General features: G+C 35.5%; 1 protein-coding gene across 3 annotated transcripts in view; it reads right to left on the reverse strand.

The window, feature by feature from the left end:
* The window catches only part of SCAF4 (SR-related CTD associated factor 4), a 70,573-nt gene that overhangs the window by 46,208 nt on the left and 5,079 nt on the right, over positions 1 to 19,286 (reverse strand). For all 3 annotated transcript variants that reach the window (XM_059392252.1, XM_059392251.1, XM_059392249.1), the window contains exons 2-3: positions 2,100 to 2,183; positions 1,171 to 1,215 (exon numbers count right to left, since the gene is read on the reverse strand). In XM_059392252.1, coding sequence (XP_059248235.1) covers positions 1,171 to 1,215; positions 2,100 to 2,183 — 129 coding nt within the window. The remainder of the gene's footprint in view (positions 1 to 1,170; positions 1,216 to 2,099; positions 2,184 to 19,286) is intronic.

Genomic DNA, 19,286 nt, shown 5'->3' on the forward strand with positions numbered 1-19,286 from the left:
TTAAAGTTATCAAAAAGATAGTTTTAGTAACATCAATTTTAAATCTACTCAAGTATAGTACCAGAGAAAAGAAATACTGAAAGGAGAGATCACATTTTTCGCCCACCAAATTAATAAGAAGAAAGGAGAAACAGACACATATATATTTCTGGTGGTACAACCTTTATGGATGATGATTTAGCAATAAAAGCAAAGCCTTATTTGATCCTACAATTCTACATCTAGAAATTTATCAAAAGGAAAACCATTAAGATGTGGCTAATTTTTTCCTTAAGGCCAGCCCCTGAAGTTGAAATGTCCAAAAGGAACTAGCTGAGTAAATTGTGGAAACAATCATGCAATGGAGTACTTTTTGCAGACATTTTATGATAAATTCAGTGGGAAAGCAGCTATTGATGTCACCAGTTTCTTTTATGAATGTACGTGTACAGAATTAAAAAAGGAGTAGGTCCAAATATAAATATCATAGTAATTTGGGGTGGTGGCAAACAGGTAATTTTAATTTTTTTCCATTTTACTTATTGGTACTTTGATTTGCTACTATAAAAACTTCTCCTGATCATTTTTTTGGTCTGTTGGGACTCTAACTCCTAACTCTCAGTTATTATTCAAAGGCCATGGATTAAAGACAATGCCACGCACATTTACTGGTTTGTACTACAAAACACAGCTCCAGGTTTTGGGGAGGGGAGGGGAAGACAGAGAGGTTTATTAAGTCTCTGTTCTCAGTCCTCCTCTGGTGAGACAGATGTATGCTAACTGCATGGTTATAAAACCAAATACAACTGTAGAAGTGAAAAATGATTTAATTATGATAGGAGCAGGAAAAAGTTGGAAAATTTTACAAACTGATTTCATTTGAACTACTTCAAGATGAGTTAAAGGTCAACGAAGTAAACAGGGCAAATGGCACAGGAGGCGTATCAGACTCAGAGAAGAGTCATGCTGAGTACACAGGAAACTTGTTGAGTGCCCACCTTATACTAATTAATAAACAGCACTGCTATACATTTTCGGTTAAAAAACAAACTCACGCGATTAATAAGAACACCCAGTGACAACTTTTTTGGTAGAGTGGCTTTAGAAGCAAGCAACCAAATTACAATTTACAAAGTAAATTACAAATACTGATCATAACTAAAATGAAGTAATAAGGAAATGGATAGTTACCTTTTTGATGAACTTTTCTACTATTTGAACTACATGCTTATAAAGCTGAAAAGAATTAAAAGAAAATTATTGTGCAGTTTACATATTTCTACATATTCAGTAATATAATTAGAAAATACTTCAAACCTTAAAATTTGCACAATGTGAATTCTCAAAATACTGAATGAACCATGACAAATAATCCCTAATCAGTAAGTGAACATTCATGAATCAGAAGAGAATTAATCAAAACAGAAACTACAAAAATACCCCCAAAAGGTCCTTTTATTAAAGATTTTTAATCAATAAACCTTAATAAGGCAGTGTATTCAGGCAACTCTGAGCCTGATAAGAACAGTAGAACTGGAACTAAATAATGCAGTTTCTAAAGTGAGTCAGCTACTTAGGTGTGATCTTGAGGAAAGCATTTAACTTCGTGGAGACTGAGTTGTTTTTTTTTTAAAGTAAATATGAGGCTAATACTCAGGTGATTTATGGCAAGAATTAACTAAAACAAAGAATATATCCTTTCATTCTACTCTCTACTTCTATTCAACTTTCTGACACACACACAACAGCAAATACATGAGGCAACAGATGTGCTAATTAGCTTGACTGTGTTAATCATTTCATAATGTGTATCAAACCATCGTTTAAAAAAATAATGTATTTAAACAAATATTTTAAAATAAATTTGATTTTGTCAATTATACATCAATAAAGTTGGAAAAAATATAAATGGGAGATACTAAAACAACAAAAAAGGAAAAAAGCAGATTTTGAAATAATGTATTACATTTCAAATATATTGTACCGTATTATCACGTGTCTTCAGCAAAAGCTAGTTACTTCTTTGATTCACACCTAAACTTAGAGGATGAATTCTCACGTTTAAAAGTATTTTCAAAATTTCAAAAACATTTTTTGAATTAAATATATTTTATTCTTACCTTAATAGCTTTAATAGCAGCTTTAGTGATAAGAATCATCTTGGCTCGAGAGATGGGAGGTTTCATATCCATAAGTGAAAAGAGCTTAAAAAACAAAAATAATTTAGAAATTAGAAGTTAGAGGTCAATTCCTCCCACTTCTGCAAAGATAATACAATTTATTAATCAAAAGAATAACTTTTGGAACTAAGCTGAACAATTCAGCTCGTAAAGAAAATCCAAGCACTTTCCTATATCCCTGCATCGCTACCAAGAAAATACAATGGAAAAGATACTAAAAAGAGCAAGAAAGAAAAAAAACCACCTAGAAAATTTTACTGGAGAACTCAGAAATAATTTGAATGGAAACATACCAGGGGTTTCTGAGACTGGCAATAGTATGACTCAATATTTAATGCAAACCTCATTGAGATTTTGGAGAACTTCAAATAATTCTAAGGTTCATTTGGAGAAAGATGTATTAAATTAGGCAAGAAATTGAAAATGCTGGAATTCACAATTTCTTGATTTAGTCAGGCATAAAAACAGCACCATATTTACCAAATCTCATGACAGTAAATCCAACAATAAGGTGCTCCCCATGAGATTCAACCACACATGCACACTTTTCCCCCCAATATTTAAATCAAAACAAGACATAATCAGAGACCACAGAGAGTTACAAAGATAAAATCCTGACATTAAGAAGCTTGTATCTAGCTTCTTAAATTCTTTTGTTTGTTTCTGTTTTGGTTTAAAAAAAAATTTATTTATTTGAAAGAGGCCATGCTCACATACTCACAGGGTGGGGGACACAGAGGGAGAGGAAACCAGCAGACTCCCCACTGAGCAGAAAGCCCATGTAGGGGGCTCCACGCCAGGACCCTAAGATCAGGACCTGAGCCTAAACCAAGAGTCAGCTTAACCAACTGAGCCACCCGGGTGCCCATTTGCATTTTGTTTAATCATGGGCACACACTCACCCTAGGACTTCTATAAAGATAATCTGTGGGATTTTTTTTTTTTTTTAAAGTAGGCTCCACCCTCAATATGGAGCCCAACACAGTGTGGCTTGAACTCACCACCCTGAGATCCAGACCTAGCTGAGATCAAGAGTCATATGCTTAACCAAAGGAGTCAACAAAGGCACTCCTAAAAAGATACTGTGAAATAATTAAGTTTCAGGGCTATATATGAATCATATTTCCAAACAATGTTGATACTCCACATATGTAATCTCTAAGACACAGATCTTTACTAGATCACTAAGAAGTTAATAACCTAAAGTACAAAAGTCTCTTTTTGTAAGGTAAACAGCCCTATTTGGCAATATACCCCCAAAATTCAGAAAATTTTCACAGCTTTTCACACAACTATAGACACAACGGGACTACAGATAACAGTAACAGTAATATTAGAAAAGGCATGGAATGCCAGAGATAATCAATACAAGAATTAGATACTCTGGTTTAAGCAGAGAAAACTAGAATTCTTTCGTAAGTAATATTAAGATTTTAAAAATTGGGGAAAACATAGATAGTAAACAAAGGAATTAGTTTTAAAAAATGTTATTCTCTGAAGAGGGTCACAGTTCTTTATTATTTCTTTACCAAGGTAATAAAAGTTATCCTTGAGAATGCTCATTAACAGAAAACAATTAGAAAGGAGACAGTAATCTTTGAGACTAATATAAAATGATGGGAAATGAAAAAACAATTTAAAATATTAAAATTTAAATACAAATTCTAAAAATATAAACACTGCATAAGATATATAGTATGCATTTTTATAAAGGATATTTTCTTACCATTTATAAGTCATAAAATTTATTAAGGCAATTGTTATTACTGCTGTTCTATTTTCTTCTCTGTAACTTAATGCAGAGAAAAGGGATGCAAAAAAGTTTATACATGATCTTTAGGAATGAACAACAGTGAGAACTACTTCTCTGGTCATTAAAAGCTTAGAGAATCATATTTTCATGAAACCTAAGCAAAAAGTACTCATTTAATGTATCGAATAGCACTCCTTGATTACTTCAGCAGTGAGCAACTTGCCTTATTAAAAAACCTCAGCCAACTGAGCACACAAGACAGACCAATGTACCATCGCATAAAATACTCCATAGTCTCTATTTAAATTACAACTTGTTAAAAACTAAAAATACAGACTATATCATACAGCACTATAACCATTCATGCAAAACACCAGCAAGAGAACCCTCAAGTGCTATTATCAAAGAGCCAGTAAAAAGGATGTTAATTATTTCATGAAGAAGGATGGATGACTTGGTAAGAGAGGAGGGAACCAGCATCTGAGGGCCTATGATGTATAAGGATGAATTAAATTTAGTGGTGTATAATTTTATTTAATCATGTTAACAACTGGAGGAAGGAGGGTGGGGGTAGGCTAAATGGGTGATGGGTATTAAAGAGGGCATTTGCTGGGATGAGCACTGGGTGCGGTATGGAAGTGTGGAATCATTAAATTCTACACCTGAAACCAATTTTACCATATATGTTAATTAACCAGAATTTATATAAAAAGTTGAGAGGGAAAAAAATCCATATTAACAACTAACACAGATTCTCTTCTACCTGTTTAAGATGATACTCAAAAGGGTTACTTACACATCTGTTTCGGATGATGCCCAGGGAATGGGTTTGAATTATAATTTGTAGATTTTATAGCTCAAAATCCACCCCCCCTTTAAAAGATTTTATTTATTTATTTGACAGAGAGAGTGAGCACAAGCAAGGGGAGTGGCAGACAGAGGGAGAGGGAGAAGTAGGCTCCCAGAGGACCAGGGAACCCAACAAGGGCCTGGATTCCAAGACCCTGGGATCATAACCTGAGGCAGCCACTTAACTAACTGAGCCACACAGCTGCCCCTATAGCTCACAATTCCTAATAGCACATTTATACCCTTAATACAATGCTGCTTTTAGATTAAATATATACGAGACCATTATGATGGGGAATACAGACAAAAACATGAAGCAGGCATCTGTGCCTGCCTATCTATCTATCTATCTATCTATTGACTCAGGGATAATGACTAAACATATTCAATTTATACTGAAGTTCAGGCAGACATGAGAATACGGCTCTTGAACACAGAAATGGTCCAGTCTAGAAAATGAAAAGTCACAGAGTCAAGACCATGAGTGTGGGTGAGAAGAAATTTGTGGTAAGAAGAAAGCCAAGAAAGAACACATAAGCTAGGATGTATCAAAATGTCACTGTGGTATAGACAAAGGGGTTGCACAAATGAATAATATCAGGATAAATACCAGAAATTAAAGGCATTTGCCATGTCAAATGTGGTCAGAGGTGCATGGTTTGACTATTAGGTGGCTGAACAGATACTAAGATACTAGTTTTTGAAAGTGATTTCAAAAGCCAACTGGTAAAGAAGCAGGAGGTTAGGAGGTAGAAATGCAGTTTTGGGTAATTTTTCATTAATTTAACAAATTTCTGAGCTCTCAGGAAGTGTCAAACTCAGCGAGTGGTACGTAGAGGAGGCAGAGCCATGTTTCAGTGCTTTACAGATGATCGCCCTTGAAATATCTCTTACTTGTAAGCACTACGATGCCTCTGTCACATTTAAGTTTCTTTTTAGACGGTCTTTGCTTTCCTTTACAAATGACTTTTTTAGATCTTAAAGCCAAAAATCTGTATTTGATATAACTTATAAAGAAAAACACTACTGCAGGCAGAGAGAGAAGTTTCAAAACCAGAGGCTGAAAAAAATTACCTTTTAAAGCTCAATGAATGTTACTCATACTTTACTGACTTCTTTGAAGCATAAATTCATCAGTTTCTACCTTTTGCAAGGCAAAAAGTTTCGCTGATATCTAGATCAATACCTTCCTTGGATATAGAGACCCAGAAATTATGCTGAAATTGATATACCTTACTGTAACTATGTGCACTGACACTACCTATTTAAATAGAAACACTAATTGCTTTTGTGGTAGTTAGATTATTATAATTCCCCATGAGAACACTGAGGCATAAAAGTTCAAGAATCTGCTCAAAATCATAATTCAGGTGGTAAATTTAATCTGTGGTCTACCACTACCCAAAGCTCAAGTTCTTTCCAATAACTGCCTAACAATAAAGAAATTATTTCATTAATACTACATTATCCTAGAGGAATAAATAGCACACAGATATTAAAGATGATAGACTATACAACTAAGTTTTTAAATGTTATATAAAATATACACATATATATGCAATTATGTGTGTGTGTGTGTACACATGAAGACCCAAATAAGAAAGTATACCAATATTTAACTGTTATGGAGGGACCGGACCCAAATATTTTTTTAGTAACAAAAAATAAGTGAACAGAGATAAAGTGCTATGTCCAGCGAAGCAGTAAGTTAGAGGTAATGTACTAAGTTCTTAATTGGATCTAGAGCAAAACTGAAATTTAATAATCTTAGATAAGAAAGAGTTAATTGACATGTTGGCTGAGAAATCTCTCAGAAGTATACAACCTTGTGGTGGTGATCTAAGAAGACTCAGATTATAGTTCCTGAATTTTTCCCCCCACAGGTATACTCACTTTATTTATTTATTATTCATTATTTTCATTTTTCATTAAAAGTTAACATATAATATACAATTTGTTTCAGGGGTACAGGTCTGTGATTCATCAGTCTCACACAATTCACAGCACTACCATAGCACATACCTTCCCCAAAGTCCATCACCCAATTACCCGCCCCCCTTCAGCAACCCTCCGTTCATTTCCTGAGATTAAGAGTCTCTTATTGTTTGTCTCCTTTTCTGATTTCATCTTGTCTCATTTTTCCCTCTCTTCCCCTATGATCTTCTGTCTTGTTTCTCAAATTCCTCCTATCAGTGAGATCATCAGCATAATAGCATTTAGTTCTATCCCCATCCTTGCAAATGGCAAGATCTCGGTGTTTTTAATGGCTGCATGAGATTCCATTGTATACATATACACCACATCTTCTTTATCCATTCATCTGTTGATGGACATCTAGACTTTTTCTATAGTTTGGCTATTATGGACACTCCTACTATAAACTCTGGGGTGCAGGTGTCCCTGTCACGACAGATCACGACATTTGTATCTTTGGGGTAAATACCCAGTAGTGCAATTGCTGGGTCCTAGGGTTATAGTTCCTGAATTTTTAAAAACACTAAATTTCTGTTAAAGTAATGATAAGAACAAGATCAATAATCAACTGTCTGGGAAATCCGGACTCCCCATCTGCTAGGAATGAGAAGTTGTTTCTTCGTTGTTTCTTCATCTGTAAAATGAGAATTATTAAGGCAAGTTTAATACAAACAACACTAATGCAGCACCTAGCACAAAGTACCCAACAGACATCACCTATTACTACCACCACACATAATTTTGTTGAAAGGAGAAAAAATCCTGGAAATAATCAAGATGAGTGTTTTTTCAAACTGTGGGCTAAGATACATTAGAATATAAAAATGAGTTTAATGGGTGACAGAAATTTTTAGTGGAATAGAGTATAAAAAGATAAACAGAATTGTATACAGCAAGGTAAGTATTACTTAGTGAAATTTCTCAGTTTTGTGTGTGGGTATGTATGCAAAAACACCTATGTAATATTATAAATCTTACTACAAGGGTGACAGTCAAAGGCAATGACTCAGAGAAAAAGTCTTTTGTCTTAGAAATGAGGGAAAATAAAGCCCCAAACTAAGTGCTGTCAACTTTCAATAATGAAGAGAGTCCTTAAGCCATTAACATATTTCTTATGAACAATCTGTGGGGAAAAAAGCAGCACCGTCAACTTAAAAAAAAATTTCATATTTTTCAATCAAGTTTAGAATACACAGCATATAGAGAGTAGAAAGAGGGATAAAGATAGTTTGGGCTCTTGTTATTTCTGACCAACATCCAATCTCAGCCAACAAACCTCAAGAAAATAACCCACTGGCTTCATATAGAAGCATGAGAACCATAAACTTTAATATAATTCCAACAAACTCTACTAGTGGAAAAAAAAAATCAGATACATGGGTACTCTGGAAAGAGTCAGAACAACCTGGTTTTGATTCTGGGTCCAGCAATGTAAACAATTCTGGGGAAATTAGATATTCTATAGAATGCAGTGTCCTCGTATGTAAAAAGGTATGGCAGTTACCTACTGCAGAGGCTTCAATGAGAACTGAGTGAGTTTTTGCAGATGAATGACTAGTGTATCATCTGCGAGTGCTCAGTATCACTTAAGAGCTGCACTCTCCCTACTACTACAGCCTCTAGTCACCACTTGTGTCATCTGTCAATGAAAGCAAGTATGTCAAGGCAGCCAAAGAAACCCATGCAATTCTAATACAAAATAGAGAAAGCGTAGGCAGAAAAAGGTGCAAGACCCACATGGAAGGCATTAGTAGAAAAAAGTACTTGCCAGCAATAGAGGTGTTTGGCTTTTTCCTCTGTCACAAGCAAAATAACTACAGAAAGTAATAAATGTGAACACAGTCTTGCTACGGGACATATAGAGACGCCTGATACACAAAGCAGTCTAAAAATTATGAAGAATCATTCATCGCAATCCCTTATACCAATAAGGAATAGTTTCAAGAGAAGGTAAAGAATGAGACTATTTGGCCTGTGACACATGCTGAATTCAGTTTGAGGTAGTCAAAGTCGTAACATGATACTCTGCTATTTACTAACACTATAAACTCTAACAAGTTTAGTTAACCTCTCTAAACTTCAAGGATCTTCTGAATATGAAAACGGGGATTAACAGCATACATTTCATCTCCTAAGGCTATTAGGATTAAATGAGATAATAGACACAAATCTCAGCCTAGTACCTAACATATAAGTGACTCACTAAATAAAGCTATACAATGCCCTGAGAATCTCTACACACACTTTTTGTTATGGCTTACTGTAGTATCTTTTTTGTAATACATCTACTATTCAAACACTGCACTTAAGAGAAATCTTCTCTACAATGGCAATACCATAGTCTCAAAGACTCTTAAAGCCATATAGCACTTTAATATCTAACCCGGTACATAAACTGAATTTGTAACTACTTTTATAAAGTACTTTTATAACTTTTATAACGTATCTGCAGCCAAGTGTCATATGGCTTAAAACTCTTAACTAATCAGCTCCAATAGTTACAGGGGCCTCCTGTGTACTAACCCCCAATCTCCTTTCTGATACCTTCTCTCTCCTGTTCCAATTCTGGTTAGTGAGCTCTCTTGCAGGATAAAATATTTAAAGCTGACTAAACATGTTTCCCACTGAAGTATCTTCTTCAACTATTAGTGAGATTGTACTTCTACTGATATGGCTAATTCCTTTTAAGTATGATATCCCCAAATGGACATCGTCCATATGTATTACTGTGTTAATGGAATCCAGTGGATTGCTTTTTTTTTTTAAGTTTGCTATTTCTGCAGTAACACATTACCACAAAATTAGCAGCTTAAAAACAACACAAATTCATCTTATGGTTTTGGAGGTCAGAATTTCCCTAGTCTGAATGCAAGGCGTTGGCAGGGCTACTATATTCCTTCTGGAGATTCTAGGGCAGAATGTATTCCCTGGCTTTTCCAAGCCAAGGGTGCCAACATTCCTTCGGCTCATGGTCTGTCTCTTCCTCCATCTTCAAAACCAAGATGGTAGCATCTTCTCCTCCCTGACTTGAGGATTGTGATTCTGCTGTCACATCACTTTCTTGACTCTACTCCCTCTCTTGTATAATGACCCTTGGGATTACATTGTGCTCATCTAGATAATTCAGGAAAATTAACCCATTCCAAGATCCTTAACCCCATCAGATCTGCAAAGTAAGGCAATATAATAAGGTTCTAGAATTCTAAAGTGGATGGGGGAGGAATTTTCTTTCCTAAAAAGATTAATTTGAGAGAGAAAGACCACGTGTGGGCAGGACGGGGCAGAGGAAGAGGGAGAGAGAAACTTTCGTTGATTTTGCTGAGCTCGGAACCCAGACACAGGGCTAGACCTCAACTGAGATCATGACCTGAGCCAAAACCAAGAGTTAGGTGCTTAACTGACTGTGCCACCCAGGGACCCCAGAACATATTTAAAAAAACAACAAAAAAAAATAGTTTATGTGTTTTTGTTAACCCACATCTATAACAAACCAAAACCCTCAAACTGTTTTCAATGGAATCTCTATCAAAACTAGATCTTCACGTTGACTTTGTTGTTTTCTGACAGTCCTTTCAATCTACTTAGATCATCTGGAAATAATTTTCTGCTACTTGATGAAGCAGCGACTCCAATCAGCTTATAAATTTCATGAACTTTCATGAATGTGCTTTATATTATTTCTTCCAACTCAATGGTTTTTTAAAATTAGTAAGAACAGGACCTACTTGAGGGATGACCCATACGGTCGTTGGACACTGCCTGTCAGCTAAAATCGACTTAACAATACTCTTATCCTGCCTTTATTTTTCTAACGTATTCATGATGAAATCAAGACACATATCTTTCTGAAATACTTAGTTTATAGTCCTCACTAGGTAAAACACACATCACAAAAAAGTTTAATTTGGTCTGCTATGAATTGTTAGTGAACCTGTTCTGGCTCTGAGTATTTTAGAAATTTCTAGTAACAGAATCAGCAAAGATAAAAGCTATTGGCACTGAGTCTTTGATTTCTGGAGTATACCTTTTCCTGTTCTTTGAAATAGAGTTATCAAAGCAGTGAAAAGAATTAGAAGACCATATTAGCCTAAATAATTCTACTAGTACCTAATCCCTCAATGTTTCCTTTAGGAATCTTCCAATGGAATGCTTACCTCTACCTTTTTCCCCCTGAACTTTAAAAAATGTGCTTTCCTCAAATTTATTTTATAATGAATCATACTGATTATATATGCAGTATCCTTCCTTGCTATTATCTTCTCCACGATGACAAATTCTGCCTTAAACTGGCGTTATTAATACTTATTTACAAACTTTGAAGAAAAGATATGAATCCTTCTAAAAGGAAGTATGTACACTTAAAGTGACAAGCTGATAGTCAAATCTCCCTCCTAATAGATGCAGGTATCAAAGCATTTAATTCTAATCTTTCTTCCTCTTTCATTCATTTGACTCAATATAATCACTTTCTTCTGCAAAGATGCTTTGTTCATCTAATTACAGCTGGAAGACCACCCCATAAAATACTGCTGGAACAATTAGGAAAGGGATAGTTAACAGCTCCTTTTACATGGCACTTCACTTTATGCCTTAAGTACACTGTATCAAAAGTCTGTTCAAACTAATACTTTCTTGGGGCGCCTGGGTGGCTCAGTGGGTTAAAGTTTCTGCCTTCTGCTCAGGTCATGATCTCAGGGTCCTGGGATCGAGCCCTGCATCAGGCTCTCTGCTCAGCAGGGACCCTGCTTCCCTGTCTCTCTCTGCTTGCCTCTCTGCCGACTTGTGATCTCTGTCAAATAAATAAATAAAATCTTTAATCTAATACTTTCTTAGTACTGGGCAATTCGACATGATGGGTTGACAGGTACAGAGAGTTGCAAACCAATCACATGTACAATGCCATTCTACCAACGATGCCGTTTTACCTGAAAGTAGAACATATGCAAACAGTAAGAGACGGTGAAACTGAAAAATATGTAGAGGAAAGTAACTCAATTAACAAAGGATACTGCAACAGCCAATTAATAAACATAGAAAAAAAGCTAAACTTTACCAATAATCAAAGAAGCACAAAGTAAAACAATGAGACACAATTCTTCAGCTGTCTACTGGCATGAATGTGGCTTGGCATCAAGCAAACAGAGCCCTCTGCTGATGAGACCTAATTGAGGAGTTTTAATTTCAGGAAGAAATTTAAAATTTAAAGCTATGTATCAAGAACTGAAAAAAAAAAATTTCTTATCTTTTAAGCCAACAATACCACTTCTAGAAATTTATCTAAAACAATAATACATGCTCCAATCTTCCATAAGGACCATTTTAAAAATCAGAAAATAACTTACTAAAAATTTTGATCTGGTAACCGTATAAAAATTTCCAAACACAAGTGGAGGGGGAAAAAGACTAAAACACCCTAAAATATTAATGGTATTCAGTGGGATGGTAGTTTCTTTTTTTCCTAATTTAAGTTTATATAACTTGCATTAATTTTGAAGGGGAAGAGATTAAAATCTATTGATTTTCAAAATCAGACAAAAATGCACTTCCCAACTTCTGATTATAAGTATAATAAAATAATATACAGAACCATCATTATCAGATATAGCTTATTCATGGATTGAACCTTGTCAACCTTGAGTTATCAAAATTTTTCAAAATTATTAAAACATTTTTAAAAATAAATTTAAAATTTTGCCCCTTTAAATATTTATAATACCTGATGCCCTTGTGGATATAAAACTCAAATTTGAGAAATCACTATCTTTGTATTTTGTTGATCTCTGCACACTAAAGAAAGTATCCCTTTAGTTACTGACATACTTTACTGCCAAGCAAATTCTATTTACTTTCCATAGAGTCAGAAGCCCTTTGAAACCCCAATGGTAGCCAATTTTCAACCTGCTTAGAGGAAGGTATAGAGAGACAAGACAGTCTGGCATTAACACAAACTATTCCTAAGATGGAGCAAATTTATAAGGCCACTGAAACAAAAAGTCAGGAAAAAGAAACCATGGTCTCCCTGCTCCTACTAAGCAGTCTTTCATTTGACTTAAACACTAGAAAATCGTTCCATTTATTTCTCCACAAAATTCACTTTTCAGATTTCTAAAGATCCCTAAACCAGATATTTTCTTTCCTTCTTTTTTAAAAAATTAATGTATAATGTATTATTTGCGTCAGGGGTCTGTGAATCATCAGTCTTACACAATTCACAGCACTTACCACAGCACATACCCTCCCCAATGTCCATCACCCAGCCACCCCATCCCTCCCCCCTACCCACAGCAACTCTGTTTGTTTCCTGAGACTGAGTCTTTTACGTTTGTCTCCCTCCCAATCCCATCTTGTTTCATTCCCCCCCAACCCCGCCTCTCAAGTTCCTTGTATCAGAGATCATATGATAATTGTCTTTCTCTGATTGACTTATTTTGCTTAGCATAATACCCTCTAGATCCACCTACGTCGTCGTAAATGGCAAGATTTGGGGTTTTTTCTTTTTCTTTTTTATCCTAACCAGATATTTTTACAAGCAACACAGCTGCACAGAATATTCTCAAGTTCAAAAAAAATTTTCATAATTTTCCTATATCTTTACCTTACTATATCCTCCTACAAACTCTCCAAGTTTTAGTTCCAGAATTTGGAGTAATGCTTTACAAAATACACACCTATAAGTGCAAATAAAAACTGTGAATATTAACTATGAAACTATTTTTGAGTTGACTACTTATTATTTCTGTGCGCATTAAGGAAAGAGAGTATGGGTGTGCCTGGGTGGCTCAGTGGGGAGCCTGCTTCCCCCCTCTCTCTCTGCCTGCCTCTCTGCCTACTTGTGATCTGTCAAATAAATAAAAAAAAAAGAAAGAAAAGAGAATATGGCAGGGGCATCTGGGTAGCACAGTTGGTTGAGTGTCCAATTCGCTTTCAGCTCCAGCCATGATCTCAGGGTCTTGAACCCGCTCTGCCCTCAGTGCAGAGTCCACCTGGGACTCTGTCTCCCTCTCTATCTCCCTCTCCCTCTCTAAAATAAATGAATAAATCTTAAAGAAAAAAGAAAGAAAACAGAGCATGGCTATCAGTTTAAACATCCTCTGCATTATTCCACACTTTTTAATTATATCACCAAGCCCTATTTGTCACCCTTTGCTGCTGGCAGAACTAATTGTCTAAGTAGTTAATTTCTCACAACTTACTCTGTAAAGTATGCCCTTAATTAATTCTTCACTTAAGAGTAACTCTGCTAGAATTTCCAAGAATCTATCCTTTACCCCCCAATTTTTTTTCAAGTAATCTCTACACCAACCTGGTGCTACACCCCACCCAGGATCCAGAGTCTCATGCTCAACTGACCCAGCCAACAACCAAGAGCCCCTCACTCAAACTTCCCACTTTAGAACCAAGGCTGTGTCTCTTTAGCAGGGCTTTTAACCCATTCAGCTCCAGCTCAGGACAACAGGTCATTTTTTTAGTCCTTAGCTACATTTTGGTTCACTGAACTCCAATCAATCCTCCACTTCTTTTCACTTGATCAAGAAATAGGCCAGAAGGTGATTTTAAGAAATGGCAAATATTTTCTCTATGTCATTGTTCTACTAGCAGATTCCAGATTGCAAAATTACTTTTACTGTGCCTCACACTAGTGAACTTTGTGTCGTCCCCCACCCCCAAATTGTCTTCAAACAGTTTTGTGAGGGGTGCCTGGGTGGCTCAGTAGTTCAAGTGTCCATGCTCAGCTGGGATCATGATCCCAGGGTTCTGGGATTGAGCCTCACAAGGGATTTCTTGCTCAGCTGGGAGCCTGTTCTCCCTCTCCCTCTGCCCCTGCTCTCTCTTCTCACTCTCTCATATAAATCAAATCTTTGGGGGAGGGGGGATTTTTATTTATTTATTTATTTATTTATTTATTTATTTATTTTTGGTGAATTAAATAATTTTCTCCTAGACTTCAACTGAAGAAATAAAATTAGTTCCTGGATATAAAATCATTTGATTAGAAGAAAAAAAGAAAAATTATCCCATATTTAATGTATTTCATTTATAACCAGTTCTCTCCACAAAGTTGTGATGAATGGATTTATGCACAAGTATGGGACTAAAAATGAAAATGTTAAAATTTATAAAATCCTCAATTTAAAATTTTAATTGTGAATATAAATTAGTAAAAGAAATATAAATGCCTAGAAGTGCATTTAAGTTTTAAATATGGAGTATCTATGCATGACTCAAAAACTTATCAAACTTCATTATTCTTAAACTTCTACAAATCCTTCCAGAAGTATACATTATAGTATAATGTAAAAAAGTTGTTAGTGAGCCCTCTCCCCTCATAAACACTCCAGCAGACAAAGAGCCACTGCTTAAAAATCTCCAGCACAACCATGTGGGGCTATGGACTGGGCTCAGATGGGTACTTAAAAATACTCAGAAAAGTCTCAGAACTGCCGTATTACCTGGTGTGACCTTGGTCAATTCACACCACCTCTTCTATTTCCCTAACTTCAAAATGAAAAGAATGGAAAGACACACCTATAAAAAATACTCTTAGCCCATTAGCTGGCATCTGGCTGGTAGTTAAGGAGCAAATGCAGGATTCCTTTCCTATCCTTCCCCTGGACTGTCCCCACTGGATTACTTCTTAAAATAGCATGTAAAAACTAAAGATATCCTATAAAACAAACTGAGAACTCAAGATCAACAAAATAATTTACAGAGCCACTCAGCAGCTACTAGGGACTGTTTTCAATGGAAAGAAAATCAGATCAAGCAACAAAATAATGGAAATCATGTGCTAAAAACTAATGTTTTCCTATTCATATACCATAAAACTCACCCCTTTAAAGTATGCAATTCAGTGTTGTTGTTGCTTTTTTACTATATTCAGAGTTGGGCAGCCATCAGCATTATTTTGTTTTGGCATACTTTGATCCCCTCCAAAAAATTCTATACCCATTCCTCCCTCCCACCAACCAATAATCTACTGTCTCTATGAATTTGCCCATTTTTGGTATTAATCAATAATTAGAGCCTTTATAAAGATTTGAACATATCTCCAATGAACCCCAAACCTGGCTCTCCTTTCCAAAGTAACTTATCATTCAGCATTTCTTAATTAAGGTGAATAAGGTGATATATGGCCATTGAAGTCTGAAGAGTATTTTATGCTTCCTAAAGGCTTAAAGGACTTATTACTGTAAATTCCATATTATAGGCTTCCTTTAAGCAGCATATAATTCCACTTCAGCTAAAACTCAGCTCTGACAAAGTCAAAAGGAGGGAAGAAAGTAGAATACTCATGAAGAAATGCATAAAGATATCTTAAAAACACTGCAGAGGGAGATTGAGAGACTACAGAGTTGGTCCACTATTGCTCTCTAACAGCACCGACAATGGGACAATGGGAGAAACTAACACAGGTCAAGCAGTCAGTGGGTAAATTGTCTCTGAAGACTCTAAGCACAGTAATAAAACTGACTGAAATCATTCTGTCATCACTGAGCACTAGCAATTCTAAATAATATCAGGTATAAAATATTCCTTCTCCGAACACATGTTGATTGAGATGTTTAGGTTTCAATCTATTGCTGTGGTTACTATTAAGTTTCAACAATATGTAAGCATCAAATTTATACATTTTTACTACATGTCCTTTACTAAGCCGTCTACTCTAAGTGGGAATTCATTAGGAAATCCCCCAGTTATGTGGTCAGTGCCCCCAAAATGCAGATTCGCCCTACCTGTTCATTTGGAGAGTCACTACAAAGAGATTTAGTATACACAGCCTGCACTCAGGCTCAGTTTGTTTCTCCAATCCTATGGTTCCCATATACGAGTGTGTATGTAGTTAAAGAGTACATTCAAAATACGATAGCTGAATGCAATTCTCCTTTCTGAGATCTTTTTTTCTGGTATAAATATTTACAAACAGCCAGTATCAGCCTTGAACAAAGGTATAGCGGAATACAGAGCTTGAAGATCCATGAATAAAAATCACGGAGAATGCCATTACTACTCAACAAAATGTAAGGAAGCAGACATTTACAGATAATTTAAAGAATGTTTAACTATAAGAAATCTATACTCAATTTTTTGGTGGAAACATTTCAGTGAATTTTTAATTTTTTGGGGGCTGAGGAGATATTTGAAAATCACTACAATCAATGTGGAAGAAAGACATTCGAGATTTCTAGAATTTATTGTGAAGTGGTTTTTTCCCCTAAATTTCTAACCAAAGATAACTTATGTTTAAGACTCCTTAACTAGTGTATGTCTGTTGCTTTACTTACAACTTTTCATAATTAAAACCAATAAAAGTGTTCTTCAATTACAGGTGAAGACTGATCAAACGGGCTATAACGGTCTATGAACACAAATATGTTGAAGATCACCTTGACAGTCACCGATAAATACGTAGAAGGTAATGATTGAAAAGAAACTGGAATATCCTAGTAAGTCATTATGACAGACCGTATGTAGGCAAATTTTTCTATTTTTTCCCAAAAAAAAAAGTATCAATGCAATTTAAAAATATTAACCTTTCCCACTGTAATATATATTTGCAATGGGCATAAAGTTCAGGTTTTTCTTGGCCATTCTCATGATTGTTTCTGGAATAAATTTTGTTGTAGAAAAGGGATCTATTAAAAAGAAAAACTGTGCTCTGGATGTCACCTATGCAAGGCGTGCCACTGCTCTACAGTCTCTCCCAACTAGGACTACTGACCCACATGGGTTTATACCAAAATCACCAATTATCCAAACACAAATGATAGCTTTCAGAAGAACTTGGATGGCTCTCTACTTTTCATTAAGCCCTGCTGTCACCAATACCCACCCACCCCCCACCCTGTGACTCCATCTAAACCTTAGCTTCTTAATTCTTAACTTCACTCTAGAGTTACATTGGATTTCTTGCAGAATTCATTAGAAGTCAATACAATGTGTTTCACTGAAATATCAAAGTTTCTATACTTATGCCTTCACAAGCACCAGTAAGGAGCTTTAGATATACAGCAATGAAATGTAATCAATAAACCATGCAAATATTTAATAGGACAAAGGTGACCAGGGTATAATAAAATTATAATACTGTTTGTGAAATCTTAACAGTTTTCCAAAAAAAATCATGGTAGTACACTGTTAGTCACATGTGGTATTAACAAAGAAATGTAGACATGTCTCTTCAAGTCTAAACTTTCAACAGATCATTTAAAGGCCTAGTCCTACCAAACTCTACTTTTTCTTGTTCCATAGGAACAGAGTATTAATCAACCAATGTTACCAAAAATTTGAACCAATAATGGGTACACCGCTTATTCTATATAGCCAATAATGTAGTGTAGCTTGTTTTTAGCTCATCATTAAAGATGTATGCTGTTGCTCTGAAGTATGCTTAAAAAAAAAAAAAAATCTGGCATATTATCTCAACAAATGTTATGAATAATACTAAGGTTCATCATGTTTGTAACAACTTTTTTCCTACCATGTTACTAAAATATATTTAAAACAAGATTTCAATGTGTGCAGAAGTTACCTGGAATGCTGAAGTAAGTTATATTCACTTAGGTTCCATGGCAGAGAACCTACAATTTTTATCTGGCAAAAAAAAACCCTACCCCAATACCAACTACCATCTGTTAATTTTCTGCCACGTAGTTTTAAGTTCTGAATTGTTTCACAAGATTTATAAGCCAACTTTTCTAGGATTCCAATTTTTCTCTGAAGTTCCTTATCATGCATCCATGTAATTTTTTCTGAAACATAATACTAAATGAAAGGCCAGACTTCTAGGATAGGAGACATTTTCAAAAAGAACATCAGTGATAAATGCTGCAACAGAAAGCTCTGAAGAGCCAGCGTTATTACACTCACCGTAAGGCCAGACCTCTACCGTTGTTGGAGATGAGCAATTCTCTGAGAGTCAAGAAAAAGCAGAGGAATACCACAAGAACTTTTAATATCTAAAACTCCTGTGGTAGCAGCGTAACATGATCAAATGAGTCAAGGAAAAAAACCTCCAGTTTTACTTCAACTGTGGCCTGGTCCTCTACGTCTCCTCCACACAGTAAGAATCTTGTGTCAACTCTTTATCCACTGCTTTAGACAAACCTCTCCAAGGAGGGAATGATCAAAAACAAGTGAAGACGAACATTAACAGATAAAGAAAAAAAAATACTTAAAGTATCTTCATATGATTTAAATTCTGGAAGATAATCATACGTAGAAATCAGTAGGTAAAACATACAACAGTTCATACACAAAAATTTCCAGTGGGAAAACAAAGGGGTGGCAACTCCCCACTGAGATGTGGAACACAACTCCTCCTTCAGGATAACGTGGTGGTTCAAGACTGACAACCCAGTGGTTAAGTGCATCAATGTAAATTCATACATAAAATATTCATAAAACTTAATTAGTCTGAGTTTAAAGATAAAAATGAATGCCAAAGTTCTCGTATTTTCTTCTTGCATTTCCAACACAGTATTAACCCTAACCTCAGGAACTCAGCGCTGTAGTTCTCTAACAATAGTCTGCAGATCCCTGGGGGTCTGAGT

This window comes from Mustela nigripes, chromosome 2 (assembly GCF_022355385.1).
Source record: "Mustela nigripes isolate SB6536 chromosome 2, MUSNIG.SB6536, whole genome shotgun sequence".
Taxonomy (NCBI): domain Eukaryota; kingdom Metazoa; phylum Chordata; class Mammalia; order Carnivora; family Mustelidae; genus Mustela; species Mustela nigripes.